The sequence below is a fragment of the Pseudopipra pipra genome, chromosome 3 (assembly GCF_036250125.1).
Source record: "Pseudopipra pipra isolate bDixPip1 chromosome 3, bDixPip1.hap1, whole genome shotgun sequence".
Taxonomy (NCBI): domain Eukaryota; kingdom Metazoa; phylum Chordata; class Aves; order Passeriformes; family Pipridae; genus Pseudopipra; species Pseudopipra pipra.
Window position 1 is genome coordinate 28990121 of NC_087551.1, and position 16623 is coordinate 29006743.

Below are 16623 nucleotides of genomic sequence, written 5' to 3' on the forward strand. Positions count from 1 at the left end.
TGGATCAAAAGCAGTGTGATGAACAGGTCAAGGGAGGTGATTCTTCCCCTCTGCTCTGTTCTTGTGAGACCCCATCTGGAGTGCTGCATCAAGCTTTTTAGCCCCCAATACAAGAAAGACATGGACCTTTTGGAATGAGTCCAGAGGAGTCAAGATGATCAGAGGGCTGGAGCACCTCTGCTGTGAAAACAGGCTGAGAGAGTTGAGGTTGTTCAGCCTAGAGAAAAGAAGGCTCTGTGGAGATCTTATAGCAGCCTTCCAGTACCTAAAAGGGGCTACAAGAGAGCTGGAGAGGGACTTTTTACGAGGGCATGTAGTAATAGGACAAGGGGGAATGGCTTTAAACTGAAGGAGGGTAGGTTTAGTTTAGATGTTAGGAAGAAATTCTTTACTGTGAGAGTGGTGAGGCACTGGAACAGGTTGCCAAGAGAAGGTGTGGATGCTCTATCCCTGGAAGTGTTCAAGGCCAGGTCAGATGATTGCTCTGAGCAACCTGGTCCTGTGGAAGGTGTCCCTGTCCACAGCAGGGGGGTTGGAACTAGATGATCTTTAAGGTTCCTTTGAACCCAAACCATTCTCTGATTCTGTATGTGTGTGGCCTTGCACATGGCAGCCAAAGCAGGTGTACCTCAGTCTACTGAGCCCCATATGATCCTCCACATATTTGTGATACACAGATCAAAACAGGTCAAGGTGAAGAAAACAAATATCATTGTGAGGAAGATGCTACTTTCACTGCAGTAATTTATAACCTTGCAAGAGGGATGAATGACAGACCAGGATCCTTCAGGGTTTACACCTTGCCCAGCAGGAAATAGGACTGGTGCCTTTGTATACCCAGAAGTACTGCAGTTTATAAGCATGCTGTTGGGTGCCCTTGCCCGTCACTGTTCTGGGAGTGAATTTAGTGTCTGAAGGGATAAGGAGTAGGTAGGACTGGCTAAAGCCTTTTGCAGAGCTGGGTGGTATTTCTCTGACTCCTCCTATGCTTTCTGCCAGGGCACTTCAGTCCTGTCTTCCAGCAGCCTCACAGCAGCAGTACCACAGTGACCCAATACTTCTTATTGCCCCATTAATCCTGATTTATTATGTTCTCTCATGTGCTCCTGCTTGGATTGTTTTCAATGTAGCTGTGTCCTACTGTTTTCCACGAGCTCTCCCCAGACTGTGCCTGTCCTTCAGACCTACTGACTATCTAATCCTGCTTCAATGTTATAGCACAACTTGTTTATCACCTTCCTTTATGCCTGCCCCATGTGCTTTTGTTGCTTTTTTTTTGGGTGTCCCCTGGACACCCAGAAATTTCCAGAGGTGCTTGAGGTTTCAGTTATGTCTCAGTTGGGTGGTTTCCTCTGACACTTTAAGCTGTTATTGTGGCTTACTCTTGTGCCCCTGGAGAATCTGAGAGGACAATTATCTCTTTGCTCCCTAAGCCTATGTCAGCTTGCACTATAATAAACAGCAGAAACAGAGAGCACACTATTCTGATAGATGGTACAAAATCCACTCCCTTCTGGCCACCCTCTCCACTGGGAGACTGCATCTCTACCTGAGGCACTTGTGGTTTCCCTGACAGTAGCATATGACACTTCACAGTCTCTTACTGATCTGTTACGGTGGCAGAGCCGTTAGGTAAAGGTGCATTTTTGCTTCCATTTTTCAAGTGATTGAGAATGCCCACTTTTTTGTACCTAGCTGAGAGAGGAGGCAGCAGGTCCGTGACAGAATACCTTGCTGAGGTGCCTCAGCTCTGGAAGCAGCTGAGAGAGGTCAATACCTCCGGAGGACAATGCTGTGCTCTCGTCATATAAAGGGAAACCTTAATCCAGCCAGCAAGACATGTTTGGCACAGTATTCCTTCTCAGTGTTGCCCAGCAGCAGAACAAGAGGTAACAGGCACAAATTGAAATGCAGGATGTTCAGGCTGCCCAGAGAAACTGTGGAATCTCTGTCCATGGAGATAGTCAAAGTGTGCCAGGATGTAGTCTTGGGCAACAAGCTTCTGCTGACCCTGCTCAGAGGAGGGGGGTTGAACTCAGCTATCTCTAGAGGTGCCTGCCAACCTCAGCCATTCTGTGATTTCTGGCTCTGGCTCAACATTCAGTAATGGAGTCAGAGCACACTAGGGACCTAAGTTCACTTGGAAGGGCTATTCTGAGGCCCTAGTGAATGTGACCTTTTGCAAAGAGTGATAGCAGGAAGCGAGGTGAGAGGCTTGGTTCTCTCTTGCTGAGGGTCTGGTGACACAGGTTCAGTGTTGGAACTTGGCCATTGTGGTGAGGGTAGAAGAAATGAAGACAGACTTCTCTTAGCAAAAGGGTTGATGAGCTGTTACAGGAAGAACCAGGCAACTGTCTGCATGTCTGAGCAGGAAACATCACCATGTGAACCAGTTTGCTTGTGTCACTGTAGCCCTGAGGAGCCCTAATGCACAAGCGCTCCTGTTTCAACCCAGGTAAAGAGCCTCTTTCTGAACTGTGGTGGGCAACGACATCCAGACAGTGTACAGCTGGATGGAGATGTAGTGAGTGAACTGATCTGAGGAGCAGGCAGGTTACCTAATGGCCTGTACCAAGGGTTTGGAACAAGGATCCTTGCTTTCTCTCTCCAGTCCTCCTGCTGCTGACAGAGAAATGATTGCATGAGGATGATGATGACAGTGACCTTCTAGTAACATCAGTGAAGCATTTTTATCCTGTTCTTGCTGAGATCAGTCTCTCATGTGGTTGTGAGATACTGTGTGCTTATAAAAATGCCCTACTCCTGGTGATACTTTGGTTCCCTTGGCATCTTGGGGCTTTGCTGGCATGTCACGATGCGAGGTGTTGTGCTCTTATGCATCATCACAGCTATGCTCTTCCTCCCACTTCTGCTGGAAGTCTCCCATGGGAAGGTGAGATGGAAGGGCAGTGTCTTTGCCCTCTGGCATGGAAAAACAGCCCTTGGAAATATTCGTGGTCCTTGAGAGTTTTTCTTAAGCAGGTGACCTCGGTTGGGTTTTGCTGCTGTCTTAACACTAAGGTATCACTTTGCTGTTGTTTCCTGTAAATAAGTTTCCCATGGGCCACCTCAGGTTGTGATCAACTACAGCTTTTCCACTCACTCAGCGGTTCTTAAGCAGGATGATGGGACAGTAATGTGACAAATCTAAGAACCTAGACAGATTAAGGCAGAAAAATTAATAACCTTTTCTAATGTGCAGCAGCTCAGTTATGTTTTCAGGAATAATAGCAGCTGTGAGAGGTGAAAAGCAAATTATATTAAGAAAAATCTTGCCTTCTGTTCCCACCCAGTAAAGGATAATGGAACAAGAGAATCAGCCCCTGCAGGCAGGTGAGCAGAGATAAATTAGAGGTGACAGTGTGTATATCAAGTATGAGTTTGTACATAATAGATACATGTAGCATACACACATCAGGGCAAAGTGAGGGGTAGGTGTTTCACAGTGAGGTGGGCAATGTGTGTGTGAAGACCTGGTCACTGGTGCCCCAAAATGTCAGCCAGCGTAATGTCTGTAGCTGGAAGCAAGGCTCTGACGGTGGGTGAGGGGTACACATGTGTGGGGGTATTTTAGCATTCAGAGCATGTTTGTGTGGTGAGTTGGGTGTTGCACAGAGACATTTCTCTAGCACTGGAAGGAGGATGACTGTATGCACCTCTGCCTCTGCCCTGGACCAGGCTTGGTCAGCTCTGAGTACAGACACTCTGGAAGACAGGTCTAAGCAATATCACAAGTCTTCAGTTCTCCAGGCCCTCTCGAGATGAGGCTTACAAGTCTTTCATTTATTCCTATTCTTGTTCTTCCTTCACAAACTCCTGAATCCAATCTCTGAATGGGATTAGCAGAGCTGAGTTTATCTTAACAACAGTAGGTGGGTAGAAGACACAACTGGTAAGCCCCTGGGTATCTCAAGAGATCTTGTTGGGGCTGGCAGAGAGGAAGTAAGGATTTCAAGGCCAATCTGATAACCTGGCTGATGAGAGAGATGTTTTCTGCTATGTAAAAATAAGAATTTTAAATCAGAACATAAACCTCTTGTGCTCTTGCCTTGATCTTATCAGTGTTGAGAACGCCCTCTGCTTGGACAGGGGCCAGATCCCTTGAATGACTTCCCTGTCTCTTATCTCTTACATCTGCATCCTAAAGGGCCACTGAGAAACATGCTGGCTTTTCTTCTCCTAAAACAAGGGACCTTTTCAGCTTGGAGCTAAGCAGGAGATATGCTGGCCTGAGCCTTCTAGGCAGATGCCTGAGCTATACACAAATGCAAGGCATACTAGGTGACAGAGCAGTATTGGTGCAAGCCTGCAGTTCTGGCTGCACAGCATGAAGTAATGATTTCTAAAAATCCGAAGAGAGTGTGTGTATCCATACATATATATACACATATATACATATATGTTGCCCCTTCTATCATAGGCCCGCAAGTGTTTAGCTCTGGCTGCACACCAGAGGCAGATAGATATCATGATTGCAATTTCAGAGTGAGTTAGGCTGAGAAATCAGCAGAAAGTGTCACTCGCCTGAAGAGAGGTAGAGTGAGGAGAACTCCAAGCCATGTTCCTAGAGTTGTGTCCTTATTCATACCATACCATGCCATGAATATAAACAGCTCTGACATCTTAGGCAGCAGAAATCCCAAACTGCAGGGTTTGTCAAATGTTCATGATCGTTTTTAGTATGGGACTGAGTGCCTAAACCTGAGCCTGCCTTTTAGAATCAACAAGAGAGACTCACCTCTCTGGTCAGTTGCATCCTTGGATTACTTACTGGGCAGAAGCCCCTTATGGAGATTTTTGGCATTCTAGTTCCCAAATGGGCTCTTGGCTCCAGTTGATAGGCATACTGCTGCTGAGCAAAATGGAGAAGGTCCTCTGCTAAGTGACAGCATGGATATCCCTTTGCTTATCCAGTGCTCCTCCCAACTCAGCCAGTGAGCTGCCTGCTGAAGATCTCTGCAGTGATAGATGGTCCTGGAGAAGGCCAGCCCTTGTTCTGAATAATTCCTGACAAAAGACTTTATCCAGAGTTTCCTCAGTGTGGGGAAGGATCCAGTGTAGCCAAGGGGAGAATGTCTCTGTTAAAAACTATTCCAAACATTTGGCTCTGGACATTATTTAGCATTGCTTTTACTGGATTTCGTGGCAGAGGCTGCTCCTGACACAGTCCTGTGTGTCAGTGGTGGCTATGGCTGGTGGCACCGTTTTCCAAGGGGCTGGAAAGTGGCAAGGTATGTTTCACAGAGAAGGGGTCAGATTTAATGCCTTTTGGGTCACACCTGAGTGATGGAGTAGAGAGAGAGATGTAGGGGATGGCACAGGGTCACCAAGAGCCACTGTTTTCTGTCAGAGCTTCAAATACAAGATGACAGATTAGGCAGTTCTTTTGCCACTGCATCCAGGCCTGCTGCAGTTGCTCCCTGCTTCCTTTTGTTCGCGTGGCTGTGGGAACCTGGCACCTGTTGCCTCTCCCAGTCCCCAGAGCTGTAATCCTCTTTTCCCACACACCTCTCCCATAATACACCCACTTCCTGTGTTCGGCTTCCACAGCTGAGGTGGTTTGTCCAGAGGCGAGCACACTATGTCAGCATGTGTTCGCAGCCTGCTCATGCCAAGCTAATTAATACTCACTTTGCAGTTTTAATTTGGGTACCCTTTAAGTTGAAAGCAGTGTGCTGTTCTATGCCAGCCTGCCTGGCTGGAGGGAATCTGCTTACCCTGGCCTTATGCAACCCGGAAGCTGCACGCGCTCAAGAAGACACCATGTGCAGGCTCTGGGAGAAGCACGGTACCTGGGGTTCCTGGCTCCAAGGAAGAAGGACTGCAAGGCAGCTGGCTGTCATCTGTCTGAAGAAAGCATGTTCCTGCTACAGAGCAAGAGTTGGAAAGGGGAAGGTGGGGAGGAAGGAGAAGGCAAGGTAGTGTCACTTGAGTGCAGACCAAAACTGCTAAGGGCTCCAATGCAGATGCAGTTGAGAGATTTAGGGCCAGATCATGCCTTGCCTGTGTTTGTTTGGAGCTACTCTTACGCTTGCCTCTCCTCCTGATCAGGCACACACAGACCCTGTGGTATGGGCAGGAACTGCTGCAGGTATGCAGGAAGCACAGGTCATTTCTTAACAGAAGGAGAAAAAGTCGGGGCAAGACACAGCTCACTAGTAGGTAAATGGGGGTTCATTCACTTGTTCCTAAGAGGTTTGTGTTGCCTTCAGAGCATGATCTTCACTGGGATCCAGGAGCTTTGTGTGCTGCAGCTTGGCCGGGGAGGACCAACAGCCTGCCCCTCTGAATGACCCATCTGTCCCTTTTATTTGTGCAGCCTCTTTCCTTCAGGTTGTCAGGCAGGCAAAATCAAAGCTTGTAGTCAGCTTTCTCAAAGACGTATCTAAAGATGTGTGAGAGAGAGGAGAAGAAAGGCTTATCACGCTGGTGCCAGCAAGGATCCATAGCTGAAACTGGCCTGTTTCTGCTTTTGGGCAAGTGACCAGCAAGCATCTGGTAGGCTCTTTGAAGTATGTTCCAAAAAGGTTCAGTGTTGTCTGTCTGGTGGCACCTCTCTAAGTCTGGTAGTTGCCATCTGACAACCCTGCACACACATTTGCAAATGTTTGATTTTTAAAAATTTTTTAAAGCTTTCTTAGAGGAACAGTGATGTATTTGTAAACTGTTGAACCGCTCTTTGCAGTGCGGTGGTGTAGAAGGAAGTAGATGTTAGGCAGCCCTATGCTGGTGGTGTAAGGCAGGACTTTTAGTCTTTTAGGGAAGGGTATTTGAAAATATAAGAAAACAGTGCTAACTGTAAAGTTTTGGATTCCTTGTCAGAACAGCATTTGGAAATGACCTTTTCTTTTCTTGGAAGAGAAGGGAAAAAAGTAGTCTTAAAAGGAAGTTCTGTCATGGTCTATCTTTTAACTATCCCCTGAAATAAAATTCCATATGAACCTGGGGGTGAAGGAGAGACTTTCAGGAGAAAGGAGTTTGCCTTTGACAAGTTACTCTTTGAGCTGTGACTAGTGACTAGTCACTCCAGGTCTGTGACTAGAATAAATTGTCAGAGGCTCTATTGGAGTTAATGAAGAAGCAGTTAAATATGAATTGGTGCTCCACTGGAGGAGCTGGTCCTGCTTGCTAGGGACTATTTCTTGGAAATTGCCTGAAGCAAGACTGTAATTGAAAGGAGATCTCCCCTCATCAGAAGATCGAAACACCTAGATGTTAATTGGTTTGTCCCAGCTGCCTGACAGTGCTGAACTGTTGTGGCTTAACCCCAGTTGGTAACCAAGCACTACAAAGCTGCTCACTTGCTACCCCTGTGGGATGGGGGAGAGAATTGGAAGGCTTAAAGTGAGATAGCTTATGGGTTGAGATAAAGACAGTTTAATAGGGAAAGCAAAAACTGTGCACACAAGCAAAGCAAAACAAGGAATTCATTCACTACTTCCTATCAGCAGGCAGGTGTTCAGCCACCTCTAGGGAAGCAGGGCTCTATCATGCGTAACAGTGACTTGGGAAGACAAAACGCCAGTTCATGCCATCATATGGTATGGAATAGCTCTTTTTCCATCTTGGGTCAGCTGTCCTGGCTGTTTCCCTTCCCAGCTTCTCATGGACCTCCAGCCTTTTCATTGTCAGGGCATGAAGACCTGAGAAGTCCTTGACTTAGTATAAACATTGCTTAACATACTGATGCTTTTAGTTGTTGCTGTCACCATTATTCTCATCCTTAATCTAAACCACAGGATACACCAATTAGTAGGAAGAAAATTAATTTTATTCCTGCAGAAGCCAGGACATATGTGTATTATGCACTGGAGAAACTGAGGCAGAGGTGATAGGAAGTGGCCTGGTCAGAACCATGTTTGGAATTACAGATGTAGCTAGGAGCAGGTGTGTGGGTCCCCTTCCCTTGCTCACAGCTGATGGTTTCACACATTGAAGCTGAAGTGTGGAGGAGTTTAGTTTCTAACCACCTGGCAGGGGTGAGGGGAAGGAGGACAAAGTGGAACTAAAAGCAGTGTACCTGTAAATGTTCCACTGTGGAGTCTGACAGCCTTTACTCTCTCTGTGCCCTGCCTGGATATTGGTGCTACCTCTGGCTCTGTACACTCCTGAGCAAGGCAACTGTCTCACAAACAGGCAGCATCTCAGGCAGGGATCTGTCTTTGCCAAGGCTATTCTGGGGATTTATTCCTTTCCACACAGGGTGGTGGTGGGAATCGGATGCGCCTTTACAGCTTGCAATTACATGGTGCCTTTCATCCCAAAGGACTTTTAACAAGTGAGTCTACAGACTGCAAAGGGATCATTCACCCACCACTGGAAGGCAGCATCCATTAATGGAGCTCAGCAGCATTTCCCAACCACTGGGGCCCAAGGGTAGGAAAGAAGGGACTGCTGTGCTGGATTGGCCTTGAGTAGGAATGGGTTGGCAGAATGCACAAGCTGATCTGATTTTGAATCCCGCCAGGATACTGGAGCTCTTATGAAAGAAGACCAAATAGTTTTAAGCAGGGCGTAATTTTCACCCCTAGCACACCACTCCCTTCGAAGACAGGAGTTGGGTAACTGCATTTCCCCCCTCCTCTGGGGATTGTCATTCCCACAGCTGAAAGCACACTTGGAGCTGTGCTTGCTTTTGCTTTGTCCAAAGAGGAGAACTGTGATTCTTTGAAATCATGAGACCAAAATTACATTATAATCTGCATTTGAGATATTTTCCCAGACTTCATAGAGGTAAGGGACTTGTTTCTAGGAGGACTGTGGGTTCATAGTAGTAGATTCATGTTTACGTGTTTATCTTATTCCTATGTACTTTTCCTTGCCGAAATGTATAGTTATGTTACAGTTGGATTTATGGAAGAGTTGCTCATTTCTCTGTTTTCGGAGAGCTGCTAATAGGATCAAAATTCTACATTTCTTCTGTGGTGTTTGGTCTTACTAGTCTTCTTTGAGGCATCTCCATCCAGTCACTATCTTTAGGTGTGCTTCTTCCTTATTGTGCTTCAGATATCTTTCAAACCTGGTTGCTTATTTGCCACCTGTATTTAAAGGTGATGACACTATTGGTGATCATAATACAGGTTTGCAAGAGTGTATGTGTAAGCACACATACACAGGTGAAGATGTGTCCTTGACCAAGGTATTCTGCCCATAGCTGCTTGAAATGTGTGTCAGATGAGCTTATCTCCCTTAGGAGCTCATCTAACTCAAATAAGGTGTGCAATGAGGCATCATGGGTATCTGCAGGTACTGGAACTACCTTGTCTTCTGAGGAGTTGTGCAAATAAGTGATGACCATCCCCTGGATGATATGGAGTTTCTGCCTGCTTGTCTTGAGTTGCTATATGAGCAGACAAGATCTGTATGAGTGGGACAGTTCTCCTTGTGATTTCCAAGTCGAGAGGAGGTCTGTGTGTACACTGAGGGATGTGAACAAGTGACCAGGAAGCGCCTGTGTACTGGGGAGAACCTGAGGAGTGTGAGAGCAGGTGAGCGTGTGCAAGTGAGCATGTGTGTGTGACAGAGCGTGTGCCCTCCTGTCGGCAGCCAAGTGGCTCTGACTCGGGCCATTCCCCAGCTGTGTAAATACATTGCTTAACAAGTTGAGGGCTCTGGTTAATGATTTCCATTAGCACAGGGCCCATATTAGGCTCCGTTTTGTGCGCGTTACCCAGCTGCCTGAATGCCATTAGAGTGAACACACAAGCCTTTAAAGTCAAGCACATATTGTTTGCACTCTGAGGAGCCTCTGCAGGAGCTGGCCTGGGGTTGCTCACCAGGGGCTGTCAGGCAGGTTTATGGCAAACTCACTGGGGACCTGCTGCAGCAGCAACCACTCTTAACACCCTTCCATAGTCAAAGCAATGTCCCAAGAATCACAGTCTGGGGCTGGGTGCCCAAGGGGAAGGGCAGGCTGGCTAGGACACTTGACCATACTATGGGGAGACACCTGGCCCAGCGACAGGATGGGAGGAACGTGTTTCTCTCCCTGGCAGCCAGCTCTATCTGTCTTCTTTCTGGAAATACATCTATAGGGCTTTGCCTTGTGCTACTCATCAGAGCCAGACTGCCACATGCTGTGAGCCCAAATGGTATCTTGGACTAAGCCAGATCAGGCCTGGTCATCCTGAGAGCTCTAATCAAAAAACGCTCCTCTGCAAGAGGGAAGTCAAGGGATTTGGAGGTTTCCTACTTCCAACAAGATCCGTAGCAGAGGTGCTGCCCTGTCAGTCATGGAGTAGGTGCAAGACAGTCCTGTACTGCTCAGGGTTATAAAGGAGTGCAGGTTGTTGCCTTGAAAGAGGGCAGTTGCATTACTGCCTCTCCTGTTACTACCTACAGTCGGATGTGGGCCTCTTCTCATTCTGCCCTTGTCTGCTGCTGTTGAAAGCCAGCCATCATCCTGTGGCTGCTTGAAAGGGTGCCATGATAAAGAGGCAGGATTGGGTGCAGTTTGAGTCTTACTTGCAGCTACCTGGGCACCTGTAAATCTCTGCATTCTCCCGTGTCTTCTCACATCCCTGTCCTTCACCTCAACCCTTTCTCTGTGCCTGTCTTCCTCACAGTGCCCTGGGAAAGCTTTTTCCTCACAAGGAGGCCCAGAGAGAAACTGCAGAGCACCTGCCCACCCAAAGCCTGGTGAATTTTGTAGATGACTTTCGTCTGTCCTTTGGACCCATCTTTCCCCAGCCTCTTCATTTGCCGTCTGCCAGAAATGAACGGATTCAGCTGCCTTCCCTAATCCTGTCTGGCATTTCAAAATGGAGGGGACTGCCAGGTTCTTTGTTCCCATTCCCTCTTGGCACTGGCAGGGGACCTTCTCTGCTCTGGAGAAGGACAAATGTGCTGATTTATTCTGCCCCTTAGCTTTGAATAGGGGTTGCTATGTTACCCTCCAGCTCTGAGGCCTGCCAGAGCACACACCATATATAACCCCACAGCAGGTGGCTATTGAGTAAAGGCCCTTAAATCTGCCTCTCTTGTTTCTTATGCTGCTGGCCAAGGTGTCAGGGGAATGTAGCAGGGCATGATTTGCTGGCTGAAACTCCAGGCACAACTGATGCCAAGCACCATGTTGGCATTTTCCATTTTCAAGTGCCCATCTTAATTTGCAGAGGAGATACCAACTAGGCAGGAACATGCTGCCCACACTGGCTTTTAAAGATGTCCTTTTTGACATGAAGGCTGCCCCATGGGGCCGAACTGTGACCAAGAGCTGGAGGCAGAGGCTTCCAGAACCTGCTGCAGTTACTGCAGCATCTGGGGCCTGGCTTTTGGACACTTCCCTAGCTCTCTCTGATTTGCTATGGCTGTTTGGGTGAGACCAACCATCTGAGCAGCTTTTGGGGAAAATTTGTGTGTGCTTGTCCTGTGATAAGTTAAAACACAGTCAAGGTAGAGGTGGGGCATCAAAACATCACCTTACTGTGCTGTTATGTGGTTGCAGGTGTCTGATAGACCTGATTTTGAAGTGCCAGAATGTACCTCTGTTTTAGATGAGACAGTAAAGTTTGTAATTGTTCTTAGAGAGCCTGATTCTTTGAGGAACAGTCACAGTGCAGGCTGAGCAATGGAAACCATGGTTCTAGTTAGGAAAGGCCTAGAAAAGGCAACAGAGAGTCATGTAATACCAGAGCCCAATCCAAATCACACAGAATGTTAAGGGTTGGAAGGGACCTTAAAAGATCCCTAGTCCCAACCCTGCCGGCCGTGGGCAGGGACACCTCCCACTAGATTGGGTTTCTCAAGGCCTTATCTGCCCTGGCCTTGAACACTGGCAGGGTTGGGGTGTCCACAACCTCCCTAGGCAACCTATTCCAGTACCTTATCACCCTCACAGTAAATAACTTCTTCCTAATATCCAGCCTAAATTTCCCCTCTTTCAATTTGTACCCACTGTTCCTTGTCCTGTCACTACAGTTCCTGACAAAGAGTCCCTCTCTGGCTTCCCTGTAGGCCCCCTTCAGATACTGGAAGTCTGCTATGAGGTCTCCACACAACCTTTTCTTCTCCAGGCTGAACAGCTCCAACTTCCTCAGCCCATCTTCTTGGAAAAGTGCTCCAGTCCTCCTGTCAACTTCGTGGACTTCCTCTGGACTTGCTCCAACAGTTCTATGTCCTTCTTATATCGGAGGCACCAGACTTGGATGCAGTACCATGTGGGGTCTCACCACAGCAGAGTAGAGAGGGAGAGAATCACATCTGTTGACCCTCTGGTCACACTTCTTTTGGTGCAGCCCAGGACACAGTTGGCTTTCTGGGCTGCGAGCACACATTGACAGCTCATGTTGAGTTTTTCATCAACCATCACCCCCAAGTCCTTCTCTGCAGGGCTCCTCTCATTCACTTGTCTGCCCAGCCTGTGGTGTTTGTGTTTTTTCTAAACCATTTCTCATTGTTGTTTTTTTCTAACCTCCATGAAAACAATGGTAAAGCCCTTCTCAACAGTGATGGAAGTGAGATGAGAGTAGGGGACATTTGCATGAGTTTCCCAACCTGTGGCACTCAGTAGCTCACACCTTTTCGTGGGGAATGAACTCTGCAGGATCATGAGTAAATACTCTACTGGCTGATAGAGCAGTGAGACCTCCTCTCCTGACCAAAAAGTGTCTGTGAAGTAGCTGCCCCTCTAGTGTTTCTGCTTGCATAAGGAAAGAAACAAAACAAAGTCCCTGAAAAGTAAAAAGAAAACTCTTCACATTTAACAGACTGGAATCACTTCTTCAGCACCATAATTCCTCAGGGATCCATGGGTCACCACAAAGCCTAGTGGGGAACAGTGTTTCTGTCCTGTCACACAGTGCGGGGACTGCATGGGTATTTTTGGCCTCCTTACTCTGAATCTGCTTTGTCCATGCTCTGAGCACTGGGAGCAAAAGGGAAGAGAATGGTTTTTAGTGACCATGGTACAAACCAGGCTGTAAGGTCATCAGGTGGGATCTTTTCCTCCAGGCATCTCTCAGCCATTCCTCATTTAACTGTGGAGTCTGGAACCAAAACTTTTGAGAGTTTTAGTGTGCCTGGGACTTGAGAGATTAAGAAAGGCTGATTTGTAAATCCTTACTGGAGAGTTGTTATAAAATGAGGCCTGAAGAACGAGTCTTCAGAGATAACTTGGTTTTTCTCGGTGCTCCAAAATTGTAATAGATCCTGTTTGCACGCTAAGTGAATCTGAATTTAGCTTTTCCGAGGGATACCTTTTGACAGTGATGCTGTTCTGACGCTGGGACTCTAAATGCATCATGGTTAACCTGTTTCATTTAGTGGCTACAGGTCCCATAGCTCCTAGTCACATGAATCCTAGGGACCTCAGTCCTGGAGGAGGGAGGCATGCACGCCTTTTAGTTGAAGGGTAGGATGTGAGCACTGCTTATGTTAGTGCCATTTGCTGCAAGTACAAGCATGACCACCCATTCAGGGAGGTGTAAGTGTACCAGAGAGGGGTGTGGCAAAGCACTTGAGGCAAGAACTTCGCTGTTTGCAGCTTATATGAGCACTGACTTCATCCCTCTTTTTATTCCCCTGCAGAGCATCAATGGAGGCTGCCCGCCACCCCACTTTATGTATGATCCATCTACCTTTGCCTTCCGTTCCCTCAGCACCTTGAAGCCGCTGAGCCCAATAGCTCCAGTGGAAGAACCGTCATGTGCCTACTGAAGGAGTTTCTCCAGAAAACCTCAGGAACTATCAACCAACCTCCTGCCTGGCAGGGAGAAGGGGAGGTGGTGACGCCCAAGGGGAGGGGTGGGAGAAGAAAGGGCCAATGATACATCTTTGCAATGCAGCCGCTCTGGCAGGAAGAAGCTTTGCATCAGCACCTGCTTTCTTACCATTGCCACATGAGAACAGTGGCAAAGGGAGTAAGTTTTGTCTTTCAGGGCAAAACAAACCAGTCAGATCCACAAACTGTAAGGAGAGCCGCCAAGGCAGTGTTAAATATGAGAATGGTAGTAATGAAGTATGAGAGATTCAGGGCTTAGTATGTCCTGCATGGCAGCAGGGATGAGTAATCAAGGTGTGAAACCAAGTCCAATCAGTTTTTTCCAAAGATACCCGAGTTACAGTGCTTTGCTATAGACCTGACACTTCTACTCCAAAGTGAGCTCAGGACTGGAGAAAGAGGCTATACAGGGCTGCTTGCAAAACAAGAAGATCCCTCTCTGATATGGTTATCATTGCATTCACATCAAGCTCTCTTAAGTGAAAAATCCTATGACAGGGAGATGTGTGGAGGGGTAACTGGCACATTTAACTGCGTGTTCCAGGTGGTCTGCTGTAATTCAGTGATATTGTCAAAAAAGGGATTGAAATGGGAGGCATGAGCCTCCCACTTGTAGATCAGGGGTTAGAATAAAATTCTAGAATGAGAGGTCTGAGTCCAACCATCCAGGAAAACACAGTGCCTACCCTCAGTCCTCTCAGCAGAAGAGAAGAACTTGGGGGTGACTGTGTGCTCTTGGGTCTTCCCTCTGCTGAGGCTGTCTGTGTTCTGGCATAAGCAGCACTTCCCCGTAGCATTGTCCCAATACCCTGCTGCCCTAACATGTTTCTGAAGGTAACTGGTACCATCAAACCCAACCCAATTTAATGTCTCCAGCAAGCTTTCCACTCCCCTTGTTCATAGTAGCTATTAAATTCATGTGGACTCTTCTGGTATCAGTGGAACTAGTATTCCCAGATGTGGGGAAAAAGAGGTTTGTTTAGTGGCTGTCTGCTGGTGGAAGAAACAGGAGGGGATTTTGGGTGAACCTGTGGGTTGTTTCTCCATAGACAGTTCTGATGCAGTCAGGACCATGCCTGGCCTTGCTACCACTGGTATTTGACTGGGATCTGTTCTTGAGGCACATATGTGTTTTGTGCCACAAGGCAAGAGTTAATGAAACAAACTCTTGCCTCTCCTGTTGAAGCAGAGGTACAAGGCATTTCCCTTTCCTGCACCTGGTGGAGAGAGTAACCTCTTTGTCTAGTCATTCCCCACCATGAACCTGTATCTGAGTGGAAGAGGAAGCAAGCAGTTTACTACTTGTCTGGATCAAGAGAAGCAACTGTGAATAATACAAAATAATTTTTGTTTTTAACTCTGCTCCAGTGTGGAGGTCTTTGATGCTGCTCTTTGGATGAGACCAATGGTCAGTCCAGCTGCCAGTAGGAGGCCACACAGTGAACCAGCTTTCACTGGTACTGTCTGAGCCCTTCACTGAGATCCTTGGGGGAAAGCCCAAAGGCTGTAGATTTGGGGACCTGAATCCCCCACCCCACCCTCCTATGTCCCTAACCGCCTCTCATTCAGGCAGGCAGAGCAGCTGGGCAAAGTGGTGAGAGGATGTCAGTCCTGATGCTGCCCCAGCTCAGCCTGCTTTTTGGCTCTAGACTGTTATAGCTGGGCCACCCGCTGCACCAGCACCACCTCCAAGAGGTCGCTTGTGTTTACTGGTGAGGAACCTCTGGCAGAGCATTGTGGTTCCCTGCAAGTCCCTTTTTTCAAGAGAGGCTGATTCCTCTGCTGATTCTTCCTGCCCTGTAGAAACTCTGCTTATCTTGTTTTGACGACACAGCTCAGCTTTTTAACTGCTGCCAGATCAGTGCAGGACAGGAAGCATTGCCCCTTTGGACCAAATTCCTGTGCTCAGGAGCTGGGACAGCCGTAGCCTGGTACCTGTCTGAGAGGTGCATTATCCATGCAGATGGCTGGGGCAGCAGCCCCTGCATGGCCCTGCAGCCCCAGGCTTTGCTCAGCGAGAGCTGCCGAGGTGCAGGGGCCCAGAGGTGCGTTTCTGCCAGCCCACAGGTGTGGCAGGCTGCCTTGCCCTGGGTGGGAGCAGGAAACAGGGATATCCTGCCAATATTGTTGCCTTTTAGTACTTTTGTAACTTTTCTCTGTCTCTTCTTTTTCAAGCAGAAGGAAAAATAATAAAAAAAACCAAACAAACCACAAAACAATGAAATAAAGTGTGACAGCTGCTATATTCACACCTCTGCTGGGTCTCATGTGTTTGCCTTTTCTGTGTATTTGTGGATAGGGGTGTAGGAGGGGATGGAATAGAGTAAGCTGTGACACAGTGCAGCCACTCCCAAGCACTCCTCAGTGCAAAGAGGCCACGTCTGCAGTAGAATGGCTTTGAAGAGGTTTTCTAAAATGAATGCCAGATTCTTGCATGTAAGAGAAGCTCCATGTGCAGCTGCTCCCTGTATATGGTGTATTGTCCCTCACTGACTCTTCCCTCACCAAGAAAGTGCTTTGGCTTTTGAGTGACTTGCCTGTTGTTTGGGGGTAAAATGTAACCTCCATCCCCCCAAAACAGAAGGGGGTTTGGGTAACCGACTGGTCTTTGGCTTGTAGTTTTATCTTCAGGAAGTCTTACATCTCTATCCTGAGATTCTCAGCAACCCTTTTGTTTACAGATAGAGCACTTGTGCTACTCTATAATTGAACTATAGTTCACCCCTTCTTCTGGATCTTGCTCTAAAAACTCCATTTTGGATACTTGTAATGTGCATTCCCCACCCCTTGCTATCTACTTAAGCTAATTCTTGTCTCTCCCCTGTACTCCTAACATTGTATCTTCACCAGCATCTCACAAGGCTATTACCTATGTTCCCTTTTCCAAGGCCTCATGAGAGATA

General features: G+C 47.5%; 1 protein-coding gene across 4 annotated transcripts in view; it reads left to right on the forward strand.

Moving 5' to 3' along the window:
• Positions 1-15976, forward strand: part of LOC135411183 (uncharacterized) — a 58603-nt gene extending 42627 nt beyond the window's left edge. For all 4 annotated transcript variants that reach the window (XM_064648443.1, XM_064648442.1, XM_064648441.1 and 1 more), the window contains one exon: positions 13528-15976. In XM_064648443.1, the coding sequence (XP_064504513.1) occupies positions 13528-13656 (129 nt within the window). In that variant the 3' untranslated portion in view covers positions 13657-15976. The remainder of the gene's footprint in view (positions 1-13527) is intronic.
• The last annotated feature ends 647 nt before the right edge of the window (positions 15977-16623 follow it).